Source organism: Falco biarmicus, chromosome 13, assembly GCF_023638135.1.
Source record: "Falco biarmicus isolate bFalBia1 chromosome 13, bFalBia1.pri, whole genome shotgun sequence".
Taxonomy (NCBI): domain Eukaryota; kingdom Metazoa; phylum Chordata; class Aves; order Falconiformes; family Falconidae; genus Falco; species Falco biarmicus.
The window spans coordinates 1972133-1996593 of record NC_079300.1 but is presented as its reverse complement, the minus strand read 5'-3'; the positions used below and the strand labels follow the sequence as shown (position 1 = coordinate 1996593).

General features: G+C 39.6%; 1 protein-coding gene across 4 annotated transcripts in view; it reads right to left on the bottom strand.

The window, feature by feature from the left end:
• Window positions 1-24461, bottom strand: part of LEKR1 (leucine, glutamate and lysine rich 1) — a 66977-nt gene that overhangs the window by 13509 nt on the left and 29007 nt on the right. For all 4 annotated transcript variants that reach the window (XM_056359181.1, XM_056359183.1, XM_056359184.1 and 1 more), the window contains exons 6-9: window positions 7993-8074; window positions 6114-6191; window positions 5639-5842; window positions 3721-3814 (exon numbers count right to left, since the gene is read on the bottom strand). In XM_056359181.1, the coding sequence (XP_056215156.1) occupies window positions 3721-3814; window positions 5639-5842; window positions 6114-6191; window positions 7993-8074 (458 nt within the window). The remainder of the gene's footprint in view (window positions 1-3720; window positions 3815-5638; window positions 5843-6113; window positions 6192-7992; window positions 8075-24461) is intronic.

Below are 24461 nucleotides of genomic sequence, written 5' to 3'. Positions count from 1 at the left end.
TTAATTGCAGCGCGCTGGAAGAATATGAAAGGCACATTAAACATGCACAACACTAGCCTAATTACTTAAAATTATTAAAAGCAGAGAAGCTCAGAATGAGCTTAATTACAATTATCTAATTTCACATAGTAATTATGAGCAAAAGTATAACAAATCCTCCTAACTCTTCTTGAGGAAAAGATAAATTGAAAATACTTACATTATTTTTAAAATCAAAATATACCCAATTCTGGACATGGAATAGGCACAAATCCCCCAGCTAAGGTTTAGCTTAAAATTGGTATATTTATAAGATCCTCAACGCAAGCTATTATTATTGTCATCATTATTATTATTATTTGTAGTATATTTGTATCTTCTACATTATTAGCTATGGGAATTTCTAATAATAGAAAAACACATTTATTAACTCCATATATTATTATAGAAGCAGACCATATGTCGGAAGCTACCTGATCACAAATACTAAAAAAATAAAAGGCAGTATAAAAAAACCTCTAAGCTCATTTTGAAGATTATAAAAGCATTTTTCCCATTTAACACTTGAAGCTAATAAAGCTGATAACCAGAACTGGAAATAAAATAGCAGTTCATCTTCAAAGAAAGCATAATGGCTACTAATTGCTTTAAACCCACTTACATGTACCTCATTAATACATACTAAAAAAATAAACAAATAACCCATACACAAATGTTTATATCAATCTTAAAATCTTTTGTAAAAGATTTTTTTGTTGTTGTTCCATTAAAACAATTTAAGGTCCCTTCCAACACCAACCGTTCTATGATTACCTGTATTTTAAATAAAAAAATGGAACACTTTATACTTACACAATGGCACACTGACCCAAGAAAAAGATAACTTTGTCACTTTGTCACATGTTGATTCTTTTGTCTGATGAGAACGTTTTTGGAGCACTTGCTGTTCGCTACATTTTAAGGGCTGTGAGAGCAAAGCTGTAATTTCTCTTACTAGTAGCAGCCTTTATCTTGTTGTAATGTCAGGTTCAACAATACACCGTGATTATGCAGACAGTGTGACCTCATTCTAAAATTATATCCTGCGACAGACAGGTTAAGAAGTTTTGAAAGAAATGTAATTGATCTTAATTGCTAGTAGTCCAAAAATTTTCCTGAGACTAAATAAAGCTTTCAGGCACTTACCACGTACTGAACCAAAACAGAGATGGCAATTTTAGTCACCAATTATACAAGGCTTAAATCAGAAAAGTCAGAGTTATTGTTCAATGCTTTTTTCAATTTTTCCTTCACCCTTTTTTTTTTAAAAAAATTCTTTTCTTTCATTTGGGGGTGGTTTTGGTGCTCATGTGAAAAAGTTTACGTGCTCACAGTTGTTTACGGTAAACAGCTTTCCAGATCCCACTGGAAGAGAGTGGCAGCTGCACTCTCCAATCCCAGCTACAGTCTCTGGCTCAGCTTCCCAGCATCACCCAAAACTCCAGGAGAAGGCATCCTGGCCTGCCACAGGTCCTGGCACCCCAGACTGCCGTTAGGCAGTGCAGGTGCTCAAAGCCCAGTATAAACCAGGAGCTGTAGCACTGCCAGCGTTCCAACCAGCCGTGCAATTAACTCAGAAACCACCTATTCAACCAGCACATAAAATGGGCATACACCTATATTTTTAAAATCAGCTGAAATTATCTTTCCACAGAAGACTCCAAATCCAAGTACATACTAAAAGACAACTAACAAACTACAACCTCACTTTTTCCTACTCTCTGTTCCCCAGCCAAGCCAGTCATCCCCTGAATTCGGGGCATCCTCCTGGCTGTATTTTAACCATCCTTCTTATCTGTAGCCTTTACTTAATTTCTTTTTTCCTTCACTCCATTAAATAGAGGAAAAATGGGCATGTAAAAAGGAGCATACATCCATGGAAGGTTTATCATTCTTCCTCCCACCTTGCCCTTCCAGCTCGCCATGAAAGAAACCACTGCCCGATTACCCAAAGGGCCTGGGTGGGAGAGTGCATGCAAGCCTTTAATAAAAAAGTGTGCAAACAATTAATAAAACAACAAAAAGATGGGCCATTTCACAGAGAAGCCAAGTCGTAGGAGTGTCAAATGAAACACAGAGGTATTTTCACAGTAAATTTCACTGAAGTCTTTATTTTCATACTGCTCTGATTTGCAGGGAAGGCAAGCAAGACAACCCAGAAGAGTCATTAGCAGGAGACTGTCTGGCAGAGAGAGGACTGCCCGAAGGGAACTGGTGATACTGGAGGTCAGCAGAAGGAGCAGAAGCCTTTGCACTCTTGAGGTCCATTCTAGCTCAGGGACTATGAAGGTCAAAGGCAAGTGTAAGGTCCTGCTCCTGGGCAGGGACAGCCCCATGCACCAGCACAGGCTGGGGCTGACCTGCTGGGGGGCAGCTCTGCGGGGAAGGACCTGGGAGCGCTCGTGTACAGCAAGTTGCCCATGGGCCAGCAGTGTGCCCTCGTGGCCAAGGGGGTGGTGGGATCCTGGGGTGCATGAGGAGAAGCGTGGGCAGCAGGTCAAGGGAGGTGATCCTCCCCCTCTGCTCTGTCCTGATGTTGGGTCCAGGCTGGGCTCCCCAGTTCAAGTGAGACAGGGAGCTACTGGAGAGGGTCCAGTGGAGGCTACAAAGATGACGAAGGGGCTGGAACATCTCCTTTATGGAGGAAAGGCTGAGGGAGCTGGGCCCGTTTAGCCTGGAGAAGGCTGAGAGGGGATCTCACCAACGCATGCAAATGACTTGAAAACGAGTGTCCAGAGGATGGGTCCAGGCTCTTTTCAGTGGTGCCCAGCGACAGGACAAAGGGCAACGGGCACAAACTGCAGCACAGGAAGCTCCATCCGAATACGAGGAAAAACTGCTTTACCTGGAGGATGACACGGCACTGGAACAGGCTGCCCAGAGAGGTTCTGGAGTCTGCTCTGGAGACACTATGCTACAGCAGCTTGTTTGTTTAGCTCTGCTTTGGTTTACAAACACCTGTCTTGTAAGCAAAGGGTATTTTTGCTCATCTGCTTATTGTTTATTTACAGTTCTGTTTTACAAATAGCAACTTTCAGTTTCACTTCACCTAACCCACAAGCAGGAAGGCTCTGCGCTCTCCGTCTTGTCAACAACGCCCAACCTTGTTTTTACTAGGAAACTGCTTCAATAGTAAATATATGTTTTCCTAGCCTCTGCCAGACATGTCAGGAAACAAATCCAGGCACCAATACGCTTCCCCACACAGAACTGTGGTTCAGAGTTGATAACCCAGACCGTGGGAGACAGAACAGGGTGAGATCTGTACTTGTGTAGGACAATGGTCCATGAAAGTGGCTTTTCCTGCTGCACCCCCTCCTGCAGAACACACGGGGAACGCATTGAGCTTGGGAAACCAGAGGTTCAGTGGGCTCAGACCTGTTTCTCACACCTGGGCTCTCTGTGGACTGCACTCCCAACACAGGCACCTCACAAACACCCTGAAACCTGGGAAGTCTAGATCAGACCTGAACATCTGCCAAGTCTGTAAACACTCATACTACATACCTTTCGCATTCAGTTTCAACCTATGTAGAGAGATCACTCCTTAAATCCTCTAGTACAAAGAATACTGTTGACACGTTTGCATTTGAGGAGATAGATACCTGGCTTACTTGTACTCATCCGTGACAGCTGACTACAGCTAGAAAAAAAAATATAAAGAAGAAATCAAAAGGGTGCCAACTGCACATCCAGTATTACCTTCTCCCTCCAGTTATCTTCATTCCTCATCTTCTGTCTTAATGTTTCCTGCAGCTGCTCTGTTCTGTTCTGATGAGAAATCAGCATTAACTCCCTAGAAACCACAAAAACTCGTATGTAAATATGTGCTCTGCCCAGATTGGTGGTATGCCATTTTCTTGCAATTAAGTCCTTTGTGGTAAAGGCTCGTCTTTTCCGCTTTGTTTAGTATTCTGTGCAGTAAGCCCACGAATCCTGCCTGGAGCCCAGAGGCACAGCAGTAATCACTGCTTAGCATTTGCATAATGCCATCACATGTTTTATGAATTTTATGTTTTAAAGAAAATACTACAGTTGATCTTTCTTCCACACACATATATTCAAACTTCAAATATTTTTAGTATTTCTCATGTCAAATTTTGAAGAACACTGAACAACTGTTATAATGGTCAAACAGAAATTGCTGTATTTAATGAACTCAGAATATTACTATCATTAAGTAAAAAAAGTTTCAAATTAAATAGGTTTTGAATTAAAAACACTGAGTAGTTTCTACTGTTAAGAGTTACTGTTTGTTATGTGAGGTAGAGCAAAAGCACTGGAGAGTTTCAACTCTTGTAACTTAGATTATTAGCAATATATCAACTGGAACAACTCACGTATCTGGGGTTCAAGTAGAAGGGAAGTATTTTTAAAATTAACATGTAATATCTTTTCATGCAGGTACTAAAGTACAGGGAATATTTAAACCCTTTAAGAGCAAAAATAGCTTAACGTCTCTTGATGCACATCACTCTAAAAATGTTTCTCTTCTCCAAAAGTCACTTTTCTGAATGCATTTTCCATTGTACACAAAACAAACAAATAATGTACCACCATGTCTTAAGCAGGGGACAGCACATTCTATTTTGCCAATAAAAGACAAGGTAATTTATCAGTAACTGAAAATTTACTAGTAGGACACTTAAATAGGAAGAACAAGCCTGCGGTTGTTAGGAATAAAACTGGATATATAGCTTACACTCAGAGCAATCAGAAAAACATGGATTTAGGTTGGTAAGTGCAGAAGTCTAAAACAAAGCCACTCAAACTAGATACCATTGCAGAAAAGAATCCTCAGAAACTCTATGCTTTATTTTTCACATCTGAAAAGTAATTACAGGACAAACAGCAGCTTTGTTGATATCTGAGAAGCTTTTGAATAAGAATAGACTGGTGGAAAGCTGTCCATAGACCTCACCAAATACTAAAACATATCCTATAATCTGGCACATTGTAATATTTATAGCATTGTTACGGTTTGCAAGTTGCTAATAACACAAGTTACAAGAATTTAAACTCTCCAGGGCTCTTGTTCTACAAGCCTCACATAATAAACAGCAGCTACAACAACTGCAATAAATGGGTGTTTAGATGAAGCTTGAGCTGAAGACCTGGACTGCAAAGCGGGGCTTCCCACACCCCACCCCACCCCACCCCTTTTTTTTTTTTTTTTTTTTTTTAACTTTTTCATTCAAGTTTTGTCTATACTGTAACAATTAAAAAACCAAAACCACATTCAATAAATCCCAAATTTTCAGGATACGAGCTCAGGGCTGCCAAGACAAGTTTTGCCCTACAAGCAAGAGAGAGAGAGGACAGTGGCAGGGCAGGATTATCCTGAGCACACAGGCAAGGCACTGATTTCAGAACACTGATCTGGACCAACAGGTCTCTCTCAGTCCAGCCCAGTGCCACAGCCACACCCCTCGTTCTGCTGCCTCTCCTCCTGCATCCCAACTGGACAAACCACTTCTGGTGCTTTACAGAATCTATCCATCCTTTTGGTGACAGTGAGAGAGGCTGAGGAGGAATCTTTTATTTTTAGTAGATTTCCAAAAGAACAGTCTAGGCTGAACGTACTGTCACAGATTACCCATGGTGACTCGGCTCCAATTACCTTTCTTGTTTCAACATCACCACCTCTTCCTCTGTTTGTCGAAGAAGAGTTTTAAGTGCTTCTAGCTCACTTTCTGATCGACCAGTTCTTCTTTTTAGATCTTCTTCTTTCCTTTCTTTGTCAGCCACTTCTTCCTGTAAGTGTTTGCATACTTGTTGACAAATTAGAAGAGATTCCTCCTTTTCCTTGAGCTCTTTTGTAAGTCTACAGATGAAATAAAAGACTATCAGCATCATACTTACTATATTCTTATTTACAGACAGAAACTAAATAGACAAATAATTTGTACCTGGAAAATAAAATATTAGACAAACCCCTGTGTTTTGTCTAATAAAAAATATTCTTTATGAAGTTAAATCTAGTGATTTTAACACAAAACCAGAAAAAAATGATCGTATAAAAAACACATTAAAATAATAAAATTTTTGCTCTCACTGATCTGAAATCTTTTATGAAATATAATTTCTGCATTCACCTTGACTCAGAAAGTCCATTTTCATATTTCATTTTCTTCAGTTCATTTTGACAGACATCAAGTTCCGCTGATTTTACCCTAAGAAAACAGTAAAAAAAAAAAGAAAAAAGTATATTGTCTAAACAATTGACAGCCTTTACTCATGCAGTAATCTGAACAGCATTTATTGATGTATTTATTAGCTAACTTGCATTTTCTATTTCAGTTAAGAGACAGACAAACAAAAAGTTCTTTCAGTTCTAGCTAACATTTTTAAGTAACTGGAAGTTACAATTCCAATGTAATCTCAGCCTAACCTAGCATCACAAGTTTAATGTTGCAAACAAGAAAGTGAGATCTTGCAACACTGATGAAAGTATCAAGCAAGATGAGAATAAAAATGAACAAACAACAATTTAGTAGGTAAGAGGGCTGGAAACTTTGCAGGTTTCTTGTTATTATGTCATCATTTCATCAATTAATAACCATGGTTAAGCTTCATATTTACATTTAAACAGATATATGTTATTTTATTAAACTGTACCCATATTACATTGAAATTTTAATAGTACATTTGGAAACCCTTTACTGTTTATTTAACTGTTCATGAAATCTTTCTTCATACTCAGTACTTGTATATCATTAAAATACTTTGTTGCTAAGCATTCCAAATATTTGCAACTTCGTTATGATCGGTCAGACCGCCTGAATATAGGAACCAAAACCAGAAAGCACACATTGTAAAAGAAATTATCCTTCTTTAAATTTCAGGAAAACACACAAAAAGATTGATGACAGCTAGTCTCGAGATTGGCACTGCTAGTTCATTACTTTTGGGCTTAATATTTGAAATGGTAATTTTTATTTTCAGTAGTGAATTATAAAGTGCAGCTCTTTCTGAATGGTACTCTATGCTATATGCAAGTAACAAGCACTTTAAATATAGGGAAGTATCTGGAGCCTGGATCCCACAGCTTTCAGAGGTGACGAGACAGGTCCCACTGAGCCCCGCGGTGTCCAGATGGGACCCTGCGAGGTGCCCGGCCCTATTCTGGGTGCCCGATACAGCTCCCATGAAAGCCAATGGAGGGCAGCCCCTGGGCACGGGGAACCGGGCAACTCCCCTGCATGGCCCCTGCTTGGCCATTAGAAGAGTATCCCAGGAGAACAAGGTGCAATAGCCCAACAACATTTAAGAAAAGTGGCACCGCTGCAGGTGCCGCACCTTTTGAGTGGGCTGAAAACTGAGCAAGCTGAGTTTTTCAGTCTGCCTGAGTGCTCTCTTTTCACTCATGGTGCTTCAGTTAGCTCCAACAAGTTTTGATGACGTTCTATTTTTGCTTTATTAATTTACATTTTGCATACTTCTACTTGAAACCATGGGCACAACACAGTAAAATTACAAAATGCAACAGCATACTGCTGCATGGGGGAAAGTCACAGCAAATTTCCATTTTGGGGGTTGGGGGGCAAATAAAAAAAGAAAACATAGTCACTGATTAAATACTGAAGTTTCTGATTAGTTTTATCGCACCCTTCCCTCCATCCAAAACCTACAATGTAAATTACTACTTTCCACATACATTTTTAGTCCAAAAGTTACATGAATTTCACTAAATGTATCCTACACTTGTGTGTTAAATGAAGTGTTGAACTGATCTGACTTAACCCTCCTCTTTCCTGTATCATTAAACACAGTTGGAGGAAGAAAACTGCTTCCACAAAGAGACGTACTCAGTCAGGTTGTTAGAAATACAGACTGTGTAACATGAAGATAAAATATTTTCTGTTGGTCATAACCTTCTCAAATCATTATGACAAGCAAAGCTTTCTGCAAAAAAGTGGTCTGGTTACAGCTTTATGCGCAGTGGCAAAACAATCAAGCAAACAGAAAACTTACATCAACAGCTTTTTGTAGTGGTCCATCTCGGCTGTCACTTTCTGCAGCTTCAGTCCAATAGTCTCTACTTGATTTGTTAAATCTGAAAGCAAAAAACATGGGTTTCATGTCTGTATTTGTACTAAAATAATTCACTTTTATACAGAGTGTGTATTATTTGCATCTCAGACATGCAGATCCTCACTGCCACCTCAAACAGGCAAAAGTACATCACAGCACTGGCTCTGAAAGCACAGAATGGCCATCTCTGAAAAGTACAGGTTTATGACTTGTAACATTCGAACCAATTTCTCACTGCTTACAAGCCATATAATCCAGTTCCTTAGATTTTCTTAAGAATAACAAATTACTTCTATTGAAAAGGTTGGAATGCTGTTGCACCACTGTACACTTCACTTTGGAACAGTCTTCCCATTTCTATTCATACACTAGCAGAGACTGGCTTTATAGCACAAAGCTGGGTTTTGTTTCTCTGGGTTTTTTTATCCTACCAGGAAACATCAGATTCAACTAAATGTAAATATGAACTGCATGAATGTAAATCATGTGGTTTGTACATAAAGTTGAGAGCAGAAGCATGCAGGAGGGCTGACCTGAAAATAACTTGCTAATGCTACTTGATATGACATTGAGCTGACTTAATGTACTATTTATTTTGTCTTAGACTCTCTTAGCTACATGTTATTTTTCAGAACATATCACCTATCAGTTTCAATCAGCCACTGCCTTTTTGCCAGTATACTGCCAGTATACCCCAGTTCTTTTAATCTGTACAATTAATTATCTTTTTATTTTTCCTCCACTTAAAAAATCTTCTGAAGAAAACAACAAGCAAAGATACAAGAACTGTTAAATATCACTCCTTCTGCACAGTGTCATGTAAATGAAAAAGTGATATTTAATCCCAGCACATGCTTCTGATTTGCTAGCTTACAAACCTCTGAGTAAGCCAGGTCTCCCCAAACATGGTGTAGCAGGACAGCCAGCCATCAGTTTGCACTTGTGGCACAGCACCCAAGCATTTTGTTGCACACAGGTTAGAAGCAAGTGCTGTGCAAAAATACAGGCTGGTAGGAACAGAACAAACATTCTCACCACTTGCAACTAAATCTCTTTGCTTACCGGTGCAAATCAATTTTAAAAGCTTACTTAAAATCCCTTAGTGACATGTATTAGACCATCTCAAAGAACACAGTAACAATTCAAACTTCGCCACCTTCTTAAACAGTTAAGTATCAGAGAAATCTCATCTAGTTTTGTGTGGTATAATAGTATTTTTTCTTTTTAAATCCTAAGCATAGTCATAACTTCAAGAGTTGAAGTCCTATAAACTGACGTAGTGGCACATATCTTAATCTGATTCTCATCTTAATGAACGTATCTAAATATGCTCATCAACAAGGACAATTGGCTTTCAAGAAAACCTAAGAATTAACTGAAATCAAAGTTGCCTCTACAGAAAAGGCAGCATCATAAACCACATGGGGAAAACCAAAATGTAGGATAGAACATCACAACAAATCTAGAAGTGGAAGAAAAAACAACATTTTCCCTCAAAACATAACAGCAAGCTAAATGAGCTGACTTCCTCTCCAAAGGTGAACCTCTACAGAGTCCAACCTCTCCATCTTCAAAGGTCTCTGATACATCCTCCAAGAAGCCAAAGCTAACTGATTCCTGTTCTTAAATTTATCATTTCTGACATAAGAACGCAGTGAATTTTTGTAACTTGTCCTGTGTGCCTATTTCAGTCATTTCCAGCAACTCTTATGATGATGGATAATCCCAGAGTGGGATTTCCTGCCGGCGATCCCCCACGTCACACCTTATTTTACTAAATCCTACTACATGAAAGATTCCCATACTTTCAGTAAGGGGAAAAGGAAAGTTGTTCATTATCTCAGACTACAACAACAACAACAAAAATCAGGGAGAGAATTATATAAAGTACATCCTATCTGTCAGATACATTCTCAAACTATCAGCGTTTATAAAGAGCTTTTTTAAGAAAAAGTTTCTTTGGGCTTGACTAAACCCTTGCAAAAGAGAGAAGAAGTTAATTATAGAAGCACCTTCTACACCACCTGCCACTGACGGCAAACAAATAAAATATATTTTTGCATAATACACCATTGCCATTGTGTTTATACATTTCAGACACAAAAATACTAATGCAGTCCTGCATTCATTTTCACAGCCGTAAACAGACATTGCCACAGCCCTAATCTTTTAACATTTCTACTCTGATTCATATCAGCCAGAGTCTACATAATTAAATGAGCAAATAGAAGAGTGTAAGTAGATATTCAAGAAAAAGAGCCTTTTAGTAAATGAGAACAGATGCACACAGAGCACTGCTCATTACAAGCCCTGATCAACAGAAGCAAACAGACCTGGACATTACAGATCCTCTGGAGTTAATCTGTTCATGTTTTTAAGCATGCAGGGGATGCTGATAGCACTGCCTCAGACGGATGTCATCCAAGTTTATTTTTTGGCTCCTTGAAACAGTTCAACCTACTCCATGGAACATAAGACATCACAGAAAATGCAATTTTTGAACAGGTTGAAAAGAACAGTATTGCTGGGAAAAAATAAAAAGCATGTTTAATCACCATGTATCGTTTATATCAGTATGACACTGAAAAATTGTGTGGGTATACATATATATAGACACACACACACACACAAAATTATACATATAGAACGAAATCAACAGTGTTCCATGAGAACCAACAATTAGAGGGAAAGCCTAAAATTATTTACTTCCACTCATTATTTATGTTATTTTTCCAGTGCTTTTGCAGGGTATTAACTCCTAAGATGTTAACATTGTCAAATTATAGTGAAATATAGCAAATGGCAATTCACGTGGCATTTTTCCTGTCCTGGATTTGGAAATCCAGGAGTCCATAATGATATGCTGTCCTTAAAAAAAAAACAAAACCCAAAACAGTATCCTTGAGATTATGCAAGTAATTTGTCTCATCTGGAAATGCAGGTGAAAACTCCGAGAGAAAAACCCAGCCCAAAATGCATTCCAATGAGAAAAGCAGCCCCTTCCAGCAGAACCAGGGCTGTGAAGGGAAGCACAGCAAACCCTCTCCAGCCTGGAAAGGCTCTGCTTCATCATTTGCGTTCTGTACTGTATTTTCCATTCAGGGATGATGCTATCTGCACATAACTGACAACATTCTGGGCAATTTGGAAATTGCATATATTAAAAGAGGAAGGACATCATAAGTATAGATAATAATTCACTCATATTTACTGTTTCCTACCACTAACAATTAACTATCTATATTCAGTTAGTAAAGGATACTTACCATTTACACCAGACTTTCAGAAACTTAAAGAATCAAAAGAAGCAATTTGATACAGTTCTATCTGAGAGCATCATATGTTGGCATTTTGACAAAAAGCCTCAGAAATCCATAGGGACTGACTCTCGCCATCATACAGGAAGAAGACACTTCTAGCTTTGTGGTGAAGGATGTTTTTCCCATGACAATATTGAAAAGAAAGGGAAAGTGAAAAGGTCTGGCAACAGTGAAATTAAGCCTCACACATAAATCAACCTACAGTCTGGCAAAAGTTAAGTTAAACTCCCTTTGTGCTCCATCCCAAGTGGCATTTATTACCTCCACAGACCAGCCCCTGCCCCATTTCCCCAGAGGCCAAGAGTAGGTTCTGTACAGGGTCAGGAGAACAGCAAGGATCTGTGTGGTTCCACTTGTACGGCCATGCAGTCGGCTGGGGGAGAGCCAAGACCTCTCAGGAAGACCGTACCGACACTGTCAAGAACACCGGTCCCAGCAGCAGGCAAAGAATACATTCCCACCACAAACACAGCACAGCAACAGCTGAGCTAGGACAGGCTTGAGGTAAAGAAAGAATAGTCAGCTCTAAAGAGGCATTGCCCCAGGCATCACCTCCCCGACCCCTCTGCTCAGCAGCAGTAATCCTATTTAACTTTGCCGCACACTATTCAGCTAAACCTTGGTTTAGCTTTTTGCATCTGCTCTCGCCATCCCGCCTCATCCCATTACGACTGTATGTTTTCTTGTACAATGAGTTAAGCAATCAGCATCTTTACAGGCATTAGAAAGAAAACTAAAAGAAAAAAAGAAAGAATAAATCAAATTGTTTCAGATTCTACAGTTTTTCAGTATTCCTCATAGTGCCACTTCTAAGCTGGGTATGACCAACAACTAGCATTCAGCAGTAAAAAAGGACTGAAGACTGCTGACCTTGACTCCTAGAGGAAAAAGAGGCGGAGACTGGTACCTTCTCTTCCTGTACTCAAATTAGGGAATATTCCCAGCTTTTCACGGCTGCACTCCTGTTCTGATGTACTGGATCCTGACTACACCTGGGATAATACTTACTACACAACCGTTAGCCTGCATTTACCCCTATTTGTCTCTGCCATTCCTGTGATACCAAGACCTCAGGTGCTTTGGCTTGACTGTGCTCCTCAAATTGACAGAAGGTGGTCTGAAGCTCTTCCACGGAGCTACTGTCAACAGAGCCCAAAGTCTGATGGTAGTGCATGGCTGCGATAAATGGTGAGGGTAGCTTAACTGCTCATTAAAACCACTGGAAATCAGTGGTTTATAATGCTTCAGTACCCTCTCACTGTTTCAATTTTGTGCCTGGAAAGCCAGCCACATTTTCCCTCAGTTCCCTGGGAAAGAGCCACTGAGTATCCATGCTTGCTGTTGAACAGAACCCATAGAGATAAATCACTGACAAGTTACGACTATTTAAAAAACGTGACAGTGTTCTTGCCAGAACTTCCTCTCAGCTGTTTTAAAGGTTTCTCTGACAAACCCCCATTGTAATCAAAGCCATGCAGTCACTATGTTATCTAAGTCCCGTTATCTGCAACAAAAAACTGCACAATGACACCGGACCAAGCTGCGACGTTTGCTGCTCGGAGTTGGCATCTTCACCTTCTCTCAAACGGGAAGTTGTGGCCAAGTACACAGAGGACAAATTAGACCACCTGCAGTTACTTTTGCTTACTTTAGTTTCTTCAACTGGGCATTCTTCAGGAATGTATTGTTCTATACACTTTTCCAAAGCTGAACAATTCAACTTTAATTTCCTGTCATTCATCCTGACATTGCCTTACGAAGTAAACTGCTCTGAATGCCTACAGAAAAAGGAGAAACCTTGGCTTCGCACACCAAGCAGATGTTAGAAGGAACACGTGGGAACAATCTAACATTGACAACAGCTAGTTCTACTGCAATGAGACTGCTTTGCTAAAACAGATTAAGACCAAATTACTGTAGATCAATACCACAAAAAGCAGAGCCCTTTGCCTTTCTTTGCATGGGATGGCTGCTGCAGAGAAGTTTTTCACAAACTTATCTTTTTTTACTTTTTTTTTTTTTAATGCTATTATAGGAGATCTTTAGCAACTATTAACAACTGTAGTCTTTTTTCCTCTTTCTAGAGGTAGGAGAATGGACACAAGTTCTGGAATGAAGGAAAAAGAAAGGGATAATGCTTATTTTGGTTCTAGTACTTTGGGTGGTCTCTTTCAGGTCTGTTTCTTCTTTTACTCAATTTGTTTTGAGAAATTTTCATAATGACTGAGCATTGGACAGGAGTTTTTCATGAGGGAGTAAATGGATTCAATTACATGGCTGGTTTCTGCAAGCCTTCTCTAGAGAGAGTTCCCACCAAAGTCAACGGGAGCTGCTTAGCAGAAAGTCTGAGGGATCACACTCACGCCCACAGAGACTAAATCATATAGATTTCAGTGAAGTTCAAAAAACATAGTAAAAATGAGGAAATTAATAAGGAGAATGATAACACAAACAGAAACTTATGCTGAAAACTTGCTGAATACAGCAAAATAGTCACATGCTTATGTAAAAATGTTCTCCCGTAATAAAAGTAAAGCTTATCGCAAAATATGCAAAACCAACAAAAAGCATTTACGCTTTGTAATACCAATATTCATTTTAAGTCTTTAAGTACCACCACATTCTAAAGAATCTTCAGTCCAAATCCATCTCGGTATCATTCATGTTTAATTTCACTTATCTTTGTGATTCATAATGAATCTTACCATAAACGGCCAACAGTAACCTTTCAGGCAGCACGTGCGACCAGCCCTGCCTTCAGGGACAAAAGGCAGGTAAGGGCAGAGACTGCGTTCCTTTGCACCTCTGTGTTTTAGCAGTATCATATTCTCCATAAAGTGAGACTCTGTTGTGATAAGGACAGAGACTGAGGGGGCACAGCACAGAACATGCACAAAGAAAAGATGTGAAGAACCAAAGAAAAAGAACCACAATTGTTGACTGTTTCCTATTATTTGAGTGAATTCCCATAGATACAGCCTGTAGTGTCTGCAAAACACCGAGCACAGAGTCTGCCCAGAAATGGGTTTCAGGAATTTAGCCACCCAGCTTGCATCCTCTTCAGCTGCCCGGCCAACAGCACCATGCTGAATGAAGGCTCCAGTTCCTGCTTTGTAAATAGCAACAACTGGTAAAGTTTCCAGTAGAAAGAAAGAAAAAAAAAAAGCACTGTGAACTGTATTCACATTGGGTAAGCAGCCACTCTGAAAGCCATCAACTTTGCAGCTAATTCATAACAGAATCACACTGATACCAGTTCAGAAGCACATGCAAATGAACCGTAATTTTCTACTTTTCCTGCAAAACCTACAAAACAATCCCAAGATACCTTCTGAAAAGTTTGGTTTCATCCAAATAAAAGCTCAGTGCTTTATACACATGTAGGAAAAGGAAGACTATTTACCAGTAATTAGACTTTCTGGAGAGGTTAATACGCATAGCTCACATAGATAGTGCTGTTGAAGACACGCAGACCCTAGTCATTACTCAAGACCCTTTTGCCTTAGCAGCACCAGCTCAGCTGCTGGTAGACAGAAACTCAACAGCACAGTTCTGTTTAGATCAATGCCAGTCACAGTATGAATCTGTTCTGTATCACTAAGTCTCTGTCTTAAATGACTGTGCCTATTTTCCCTTCATTTAAACCTGGTTTGGGGAACAACTGGTAGATAGTTGAGTTTAAACAAGACGAGCTCTGACTCATCATACTGGTCGCTGATAAGAAAAGAGCCACTGGGGCAGTCCCGGTCATGCTCTCACCGAGAGGCAGAAAGGCTGCGTAGGCTGCATCTACTGCCTTCCAGTCCTGCTCACTAGAAATAGTCTAGTCTCAGTGCATGTGTGCCAGCACCACACAATTACTTGCAGAAGAATCTTGGATTAAAATATTTTTTTTATTTTATCAAGCTTTATAAAATTCCCATGATGATTCAGCAAGGTACAGATGTGCCAGGCAGATGGCTGCAAGGGACCTCTGCAGCCTGCACAGTTCACCCTCCTGCCCAGAACCTGGTCCGGTTTTGCCAGCAGTACTGCTACCTGTGGTTTTATTCAGCTGAGCTTTGCAGACCCCCAAGGCTGGGGACTCCCCCAGGCAGCCTCTTCCCCACTAGACTGTGGATCCACCACCTTCCTCTCTCCCCTCCAGGCACTCCCAGACTGCTGTTGGGTTGCCTCTTGCCCAGCCAGGAAAATGTTCTCATTTTGGGAACAATGTTTTTTAAAGACTTGGTCTATACATATATGAAGCCTGTGGGACACTCCTTGTGTTATCTCAGATCAAGATAATATTTGTCACACTGGCAGACTGAAGGAAACCTCCCTGAGGGTGGGGGCGGGGAGAAGCATCCTTTCAGGAAAGGGCGAGCAGCAGTCAGGCTCTTTTGGGCACAGAAGGGACTGGCTGGAACGGAAACTCAAAACACAAGAGCCACAATATTGCCATAGAAGAACTGAGGGAGAGGGGGAGCAGGGCAAATGCAGCCCAGTAACATTACAGGGATGGGCAGAAAGAAACAGAGAATCCAGGGGGTCGAGAAAACACTGGCAGCTCAAACCCAGAAGATGGTCAGGAGACTGAAATGGAGACAGCATACAGATCCCTGGCCAAGGCAGAGTGGAACCTGGCTCCTGTTGCTAAATTTCTCCAGTATTCTAAGAAACAGGAGGTTGTAGGCATTCTTCAAAACCTACTAAATAACCACTCCTCATAACAGCAACCTATGAGGCCCTGAATATTGGCTGATAACCTGTGTCAAAAGGGGTAAAAGTATTTAATTTTTCTTAGAACATTAATGCCAGACCAAATTCGGATGTACACTTAACACGGATATTTTTAAGTACATTTATTTTAAAATCATAGTAGAGAAGCTGTGGGAAATATGGAATAAATATGTGAAAAATTACTGTGTCACAGTAGGAATAATTTGCCTCACTGTGTGTTTCTAAGGAGACTGTAGAAGTGAACTAAACACTCAAAGTCCTTGCACACACAGAATGCAACTATTTATTTTTATTTATAATATTTCATGTACCATGTTCTCTACGATAAAATTTTTTTTGTATACCCAAGAAAGCACTTTTATTTGTGAGGCACAAGCACAAGTCTGTCTGGAAGGAGCTCAGGGATGGACTCCAGCTGTATAGATGTATATCCTTTCTGGAGACCTGAGCAGTGCCACCAGGAAGTCTCTAAATCACTGAAAGCTGCCAGGAACTGGGAGGATGTGCCAGAAAAAGGAGTGCTTGTTTCTTATCTCCCCCAGCATATGTTGCTGACCACTGCCAGGACTGGGCTTTCTGGACTTCTGGTCTGAACTAGTATGTTAGTTCTTTCATGTTTGTATATCAAACAAGCATTGAAAAAGTATGAGGAGGGACCAGATTCTAAACAGTTTTGAGTGGTACAAATCTAGAACGCCCTCAATACCCTCAAAAGAAGAAGCCAGCAACTGCATGCACCATGCAAATATGACAGCAATCTTTTCCAAGACCTTAAGAAGTGCTTAATTAGAGAACCAATGCTATCTCAGCAAACCCTGCTCCCCTCTTCTTCTCCCGGCTCCCTGAGGGCACAAGTGACATGCTGCAGGCACTTCTGCAGTTAGGGGGATTGCTTACATGGTATTTGCTCAGCCACAGCCAGGGTTCATACTCCAGCATCAAAGGATTTGGCCCTTAAGCCTGAATTTTCTGCATATGTTCCTGCCCTTTTGAACCCAAACTAATTTGAATATGTCAGAACTGTTCCTACATACCTGCTTCTCCTACGTATTAAAATCAATTTGAACTACTGTCACTTACCTATTGGCTGGGAAAACTGAAGGTGAGAAAATGGAGCTTCTGACCTTAATTTTCTCTGGAGACAGATTTATTTTTTTTTTCCCCTTACTGTTTAGGCCAAGCACATGAAACAAAATATAATAAATATATTTCCTTTAACATGGATTCCTGATTTTTCTCAAGCAGCAAAATGGGGTCCTTTGTAACTAAATTATATTCAAACACAGCCTTATCCCAACACCTAGCTGAAGAGAACTAGGACACTATTCTTTCCATCATATCCATCTGTTTCCTCTCTCACTTTAAGAGACTGCTGAAAAGCGTTAATGAGCCATTGCTTCATCTAACCCATTTGTCACATTCTGTTCAAACACCAACACTGCATTCCCCAGCTCTCACCCTTCAAATTCTTAGTACCGCAGCTGGAATTAATTAAAAAAAATTCTCAACAGTACTTGTAGTATAAATAGTGGATATTTGAACTGCAGCCTACCTAAAACTACAGGAAACTATTCTCTCTTTGGATTTTCAAAGCTCTTCAAAGCAGTCTTTAAAATGTCATTAAAGACACTTCATTTAGATGAAAATACTGCTCCTTCTTTCCATGAAGAGTTGCTAACATTCCCCACTTAAACTACCCAGCTACTCCTACAGCTGCCTACATTTTTCAATCACCTCTCATTAGCCTCATTATGTCAGCAGACCACTGCTAAGTTTATATTTAGTAACTTAAGTAGCCTATGAAGCAGTAGCATCAAACGATTTAAAGACAGATTTCATGTGCATAGCTGGCAATTTAATCCCATACAGAGCTAAACCTGTAACTGTAAATGGGCTGAAGAAAAACCACAATAACTTTGTGACAACAAATTATTCTGTATCTGTGATTAAGTGGAGGAAAGGGTTTGGCTGGTAATAAAAAAAAAAATAAATTGAAAGCACAGATATCAGCTCCTCTCTTCTAGAAGCATGTGCTATTGCAGCTCTTCTGCTGCTCCCAACCCTAAGAATACAAAGACCCTATCGCAAGGCATTATTGATTTTTCTTTTTTTGAGTCTACTTGATTAGACAATTATTCACCAGACCTTACCCTGCATTGAGCATTTTTCAAGACCTGTCATCTCTAGCTAACTGGATGACACATTGTGAGTCTGAGAAGTGGTACGAAACCAGCACTCAAATTCACCTCTTTGGCAAAATCTAACTCACAAAGACAATCTTTGGAAAGACATGAAAAGCACAGGAACGAAGAAAAAACAGTAGAAACGAATGCTTAGTTTCAGCTTTGGCAAATGACTGCTATCATATGAAATACTCAACAATTTACAATTCTATGATAAACACACAAAACATGAATCTTCAAAATATCGGCTGCAGAAACGAAAATTATTTCAGAACATGTAAATCACAAATCCTGGTAGCTGGGTTTTTTTTCTTTTTCTGAAGCATTGAACTATTTCAGCACTGGAGAGGGAAATCAGCTGCAAAATACTTTGTGGGTAAAAAAGCAGCAAACAAAACCAAAACACTAATACACCCGCCCACCCCCCAAGCCATGGACACTCTAAATCTGTCTGATTTCCTACACATTGACTTTATACGATAGAAATCCACTAACTGGAATTGATTTTCACTAAGATCAAGTGAGGCAATTGTTAGTTTGCACTATTTTATTTTAATACAGTGGCAAACTCATGTAATATTAGATGCCTGTTTCGTGAAGAAAATCATGTTTTATATTTCAAAGAAAGCATTTTTATCATTGGTGCATTAGCCAGCTTTATTACCCCAATCCAGCAGTGAGTTCCATAGAGACATACCTCTTCAAATGCATACGGATTTGTGTTTTACTGATCTACTCAGGAAGGGTAGACTAAAAATGCCTGAGCTAGCGTCCTTTCTGCCTTGAAATCTCCTTCTGGACATCCACACTGCTACTTAATAACTGATTTATTATGAAATAACCGCTACTTTTAAAATTTATTTTTATGAATTAGAAAAAATGCCTCACATAAAACATCAGCCTGCTTAGCTGATACTTTAGCTGCTCATTAAGATTTTGCAGAATCCTAATATTCTGTATGAATTCCATATATGAAGTTTTACTTGTGTTTTCTGCATAAAATGTCTCTTACTTCAAGTTTTATTATACACAGTTTAAAAAAGAAGCCTGATGTGCAAAATAAGGAAATTGTGAGTCACACAGCACAGCGTGATAAGCAGCCATCACAGTGACCCTTCTGCTCAAGTATTACACCACTGGGATGCCTGAGATCCAGTCACACTAACCACCGAGATAACTTTCAGTGAACCAGTTACATACGGCCTTTTCTTTTGTTTTCTTTTTCAAATCCCTCTTCTCTGGAAATGTATTTTAAACGGGTGAGTGAGCAGAGAAGGAATGTGGCAGTGCACTTCACAGACTTCTTGAGGGACGGAGCAGCTCTGTGGAGCACTGTGCATTTTCAAATCTCTTTATAAACATAAACAAGCAGCTTCCTTTGAAGTGGACAGGAAAAAAAACAAACCACAAAACAAAACAAAACCATAGATGTTAGTTCTTGGCTAGGTCTCCTATCAATGCTAGCAGTGGAAAACAATTAATAAAGATATACGCATGGATAAAACTTTTTCAGAATATTCTAACAGTTAGGCTTCTTTCATGCCTTCACTTTCAGCTGTGTCACATCAAAGTGAAAAATAATAATTTAGTTCAATAAATCCCAAGCTTTTTTCTCATCAAAACCAGAACTCTATAGTTGCTCAAATTAATACTGAATTACAAAACCAGCATAACTGGTGAGAGCTGAATCACAAGCGTCCTCCCCAAATTACCTCAGAGAAGGATTCTGGATGACAGCAGTAATTTTGGAAAGTTAACAGTGTTTATATTCATCTATATTGCAATTCCCTACAGAGATCAACAAGCTGACTAGGTTATAAGCAAGTCTTGTTAATATTGTTCAGAAGAAAAGTAGCAAGTGCTCACTCCTGGAGGCACCCTGAGGCAGGATGGAAGAAATAAAGGCAAAAGGAGGCATGTCCACAAATTCCAGTACGTGGCACCGGTCAGTCTCAAACATCCAGCCATCAGAGGGGTATTTGATCCTATTGCTACAGAACTACAACATACAGCTTCTTAAACCACGAATGTGGCACAGAAAAAAAAAAAAGTAGAAGCATAATCAAGCAGTGGTGCTGATACAGATGTAAATCCACAGAATTTATGGGGACAGAGTAAAATTTTCATCAGAAGCAGGTAAAGGGGAGACTTTCATCAACCTTTCTTTTGGTATTGGTAAATAACGTTAGCTCCTTGCGACAGCACAGGTTTGGAAGTGAGCTGTGGTTTGTGTGAGACTAAGGTGCCAGGATAGCAGGAGGAGAGGACACTTTGCAGTCCCACTGCTGTTGACACCTTTGAGCTGCTCCAGTGAAATGCCAGGCACCATCATGCTTCTCACTGAAGAACAACAGCGTGCAGGCTAGGATGCAGGGCAAGATACACACAGTGCAACACTCAAACTGCACTAGTGACTGTGTTTAAGTGCTGCAATCAAACATACAAAAATATCAGCTGCTTCTTCATGTTTTATTAACTATGCATTACAAAATACTCGTTCAGGATATAATTGCATCCTGTTATTTCCTCCCCCTGCCTGTGTCTGTCACCACATGGGATGAAAGCACTCCAGCTATTTGGGACTGGCATTTCACTGCTCAGCGTGTGCTCCTCAGCTCATTTACAGAGCAGCCAGCGAGCCAAGTTCCCAGATAGCCTCGTCACACGTCCCAGCCTATGTGCTCCTGCCCTGGCCTCTGCCCCATCCAGGCTGTTCCCTGACCCAGCGGCCAGGGCACTCGGCAGGTGCAGCACGGGCTGCGCAGCAAGTGGCAGCCCCCTTGTCTTCTGTCCTCCTGCCCAGCGCCCCAGAACAAGCGAGGCTTGGGAAAGTGCTGCCAGGCCTTTGTATTCTGGAGATTCATCAATCAAAATCAGAGAGCTTAGTCACCACACCAACAAATATCTAGTCAATGTTTTCAAAGGCTTATTAGTCAGTTTAACTTGGTCCTTTATGTCAAGAACACTGTCAAACCTGTCTCAGAGCTCTTTTTCAGAGAGCAGAGGGTTCATGGGGTTTTCAACAAAATTTTTGCAGTGTAAGATTTATACAAAATTCAATGACTTTTCCAGCCATCCCACCGTTGTGAAAGCTATTATCACTTTTACTGGAATTAATATTGAAAAATAATTGATTAGTTAAGTTTGGCAGTATTCTAAGTCACTGAAACCAGCAGTCATCTTACAGGAAGTGTTGAGCAATCTTGATTTCTTATACAGCAATACTTTAAAAAATCCTTGACAATCCACAGACCAGAATAGGGTCTCTAGACCAGGCATTTCTTTGTAAACTCAGATTTTGCCGGCACAAAAGGTAGAGATGGTTTACGTGAGCTAGCTCATGATGTGGTACTCATAGATACACTATAGTTATTGTCCTAAATTATGCATATCAATTAAAGGCAAGAAATTAGAACCTAAATATACCTGTTTGATGTGATAGTCTGATGCAACATGCCAACCTAGGGAAGTAAATTCAGATTTTGAGAAGATGAACCAGAAAGCCATGCAAGCATCACAAAAAAGTTATAACAGACTGAGTATCTTCCCAAAAAACCCAAAACCAAACTACAGACTGCAAGCATCTTTCTCTGGTTTTCTAACATAAGAACAAGGCAATTCTCCATGGAGTTGAAGGTGGGCAAAAGTGAAAAGAAGTTATTTTTACAGTGCATGTGAACAAACCACGAACTCACTGATTACAGGAACCTCTGAAGCAAACAGCTTTACAAAACTGAAACAGGAACCCTAACCAAGGGTAGTTTTCGTATCAGCATAAATGTAACAATACAAATATCTTATGATACTAAACCACGTACTTCAAAGATTAAAAGGTTGTCTTATTAGGCTCAAGGCCGCCTTAGATCAAGATGAGACATGTTAAGGAAGATAGATTATCCTATAATTGCTCTGCTCCTTCCTTTGAGCCACACCAGACAGGATACTGAATTAAATGGACTTCAGACTTTCTACAACAGCAAGTGCCAACATTCCAGCTCCCACCAATGCCTGTGAACTACTGAATTCACAGACTGCTTCACTTGCCCACACACCACCACCTCACCGGAAAAAATTAACTCAGTAATGCACAAAATCATCTGAGTTATATTGAACGTGGCATCTTATAAAATCTACAGTTCTGGAAACTGTACAAAGGACTGTTCCTAAGGAACTACAACAGCCTGCACACCACCACTGACAACTTAACTGGTATCATCCATGATGTTTTAATCTCATACAAAAAAAATTTAAACACTTTTCAACACAAATAAAATGTCAAAGTATACTTGAGAAGGAGCTATTTTTGCATTGAGATTTTATTTTGACTAATTTTTCCACCAAAAAAAAAAAGCACGTCAAATTTAATTATATTTTCCTCAAGGCAGGCAGGTGGTAGACCCATTTTGAAAATTGCCGTATCTCAGGTTTCCAGAGAAAGGAAAATAATAAGTGATCTAACTGTTTATGACTTATCACTACTTTTGTCTAATTATACAAAGATAGAAGATAAAATATTCCTAAAAAGAAAATGGAAATAAGTTTTCTGGTTATATTGAACACCAAAGAAAGCCAAGTATTAGGGCAAAAGAGATTTTAGGTACACTGCTTAAAAAAAATACAACAGTGTGACCAAAACAGTAAGCACACAAGGAGCATGTAACAAAACACTGGTGCATAGATTTTGAACAGAGTATCTGTGACAATCAAAGTGACATGTAAATCATTGCAATTATCAGCACTTGGAGTAGAATACCCAAATTGCTGTACAAATGAACTTACAGACAGTTTCGGTGCATGGCACAAGACCACGCTAAAGACCAAACAAGCTTTCTTTCTACTCTATGAGCAGAGAAAGAAAAGCTTAATCAACGGCAATAAATCATTGCCGTAGGTTTTATCCTAGGATCTGCAGCGCTAATGCTGGTTTTGGGCCAGTTGCCTTGGCTACCTCCTGAGTGATACTAACCGCTTGAGTGATTTCTCGTACATTAAGAGCTTCTCAGCTCAACGTCTAAGGTTACTTCAGCGTAAGTCTTTTCTAGCATCATTATTTTAAGCTTATTTGGGATTCTGGCTTTTTTATTTTTTTTTTAGTTTTTTTTACCCAGGCACTTGTCTCCAATACATATTATATATATGTAATGTACACATAATGTTGAGATTGTTTGCTTTCCTTGCAAAAAAAAAAAAATCAACACAGCAGATACCATAGATGTACTACCAGCATTTTATTTCATGTCTCCTAAAAGATCTCTTCTAGTGATTTTACATACAAGCCAAAAGGCACAAGTTTTCACACTATCCAACAATGTGTTCAAGACTGTTTTGAAAAAGGAAATCTTAACAGAATTGACGCATTTCTTTCTGTCTCCTCAGGTCTTCAAGATGAGTTACTGTGGCTAAAGACTGGCAGCTAAACGCTTGTAAGGCAACCCTCTCCCTAAATCTTGCCTGCCAGAGTTTACTCTGAACAGGGGACTAAGTAAGAAGAGGTAGCTACAATCAGACGATGAGCCTACCGAAAAATATCACGGGCAAGTTTTTGAGATACCAGAACACTTAGTGCTTCCCAACAAGGAAAACCAAACAACAACAACAAAAAAAAAAAAGAAAGAAAAAGAAAAAAGTGGATGCTGTGAACTGTACACAGAAGAATCTCGTCAGAGCAAAATCTAACTGATTTGGCATTCATTTAAAGTTAGGTTTTTGAATAAATACCACAAAGAGGAAGATATGTTAAGTCTATTTCTTATATTGACACTGTCTGGAAAATGATGTAGACTTACCTGCTCATTTCTACCCATTGCTGCTGAAGCTTTCCTAACAGCATCGTTATACAATGACAAAAATTAAGACTGGTCTTAGCAACATAGGTTACTAACTCATTGGATGGTGTCATCTGCTGTCTTCTACTTTGCAGTCTCACGTTTGATGTTATCAGTGGCATTGAAGGATCAGTGAAATTCCTTCATCACAACTAGCACTGAGACCCACTGGTTTAAATTTGACATTACATACTGTGCATAAGGCAGCATGGTAATTGCTGTGCCAATTTGATGACTCAAAACTGTGCCCAGAGCAACACAACCTCTATGTGTTTTCAAGGTCTTAAAATGTCTCTGAGCCAACACTACAGATGTAATACTGCTTTAAAGAGAAAAGAGATTCAGGAGATGCTAATATA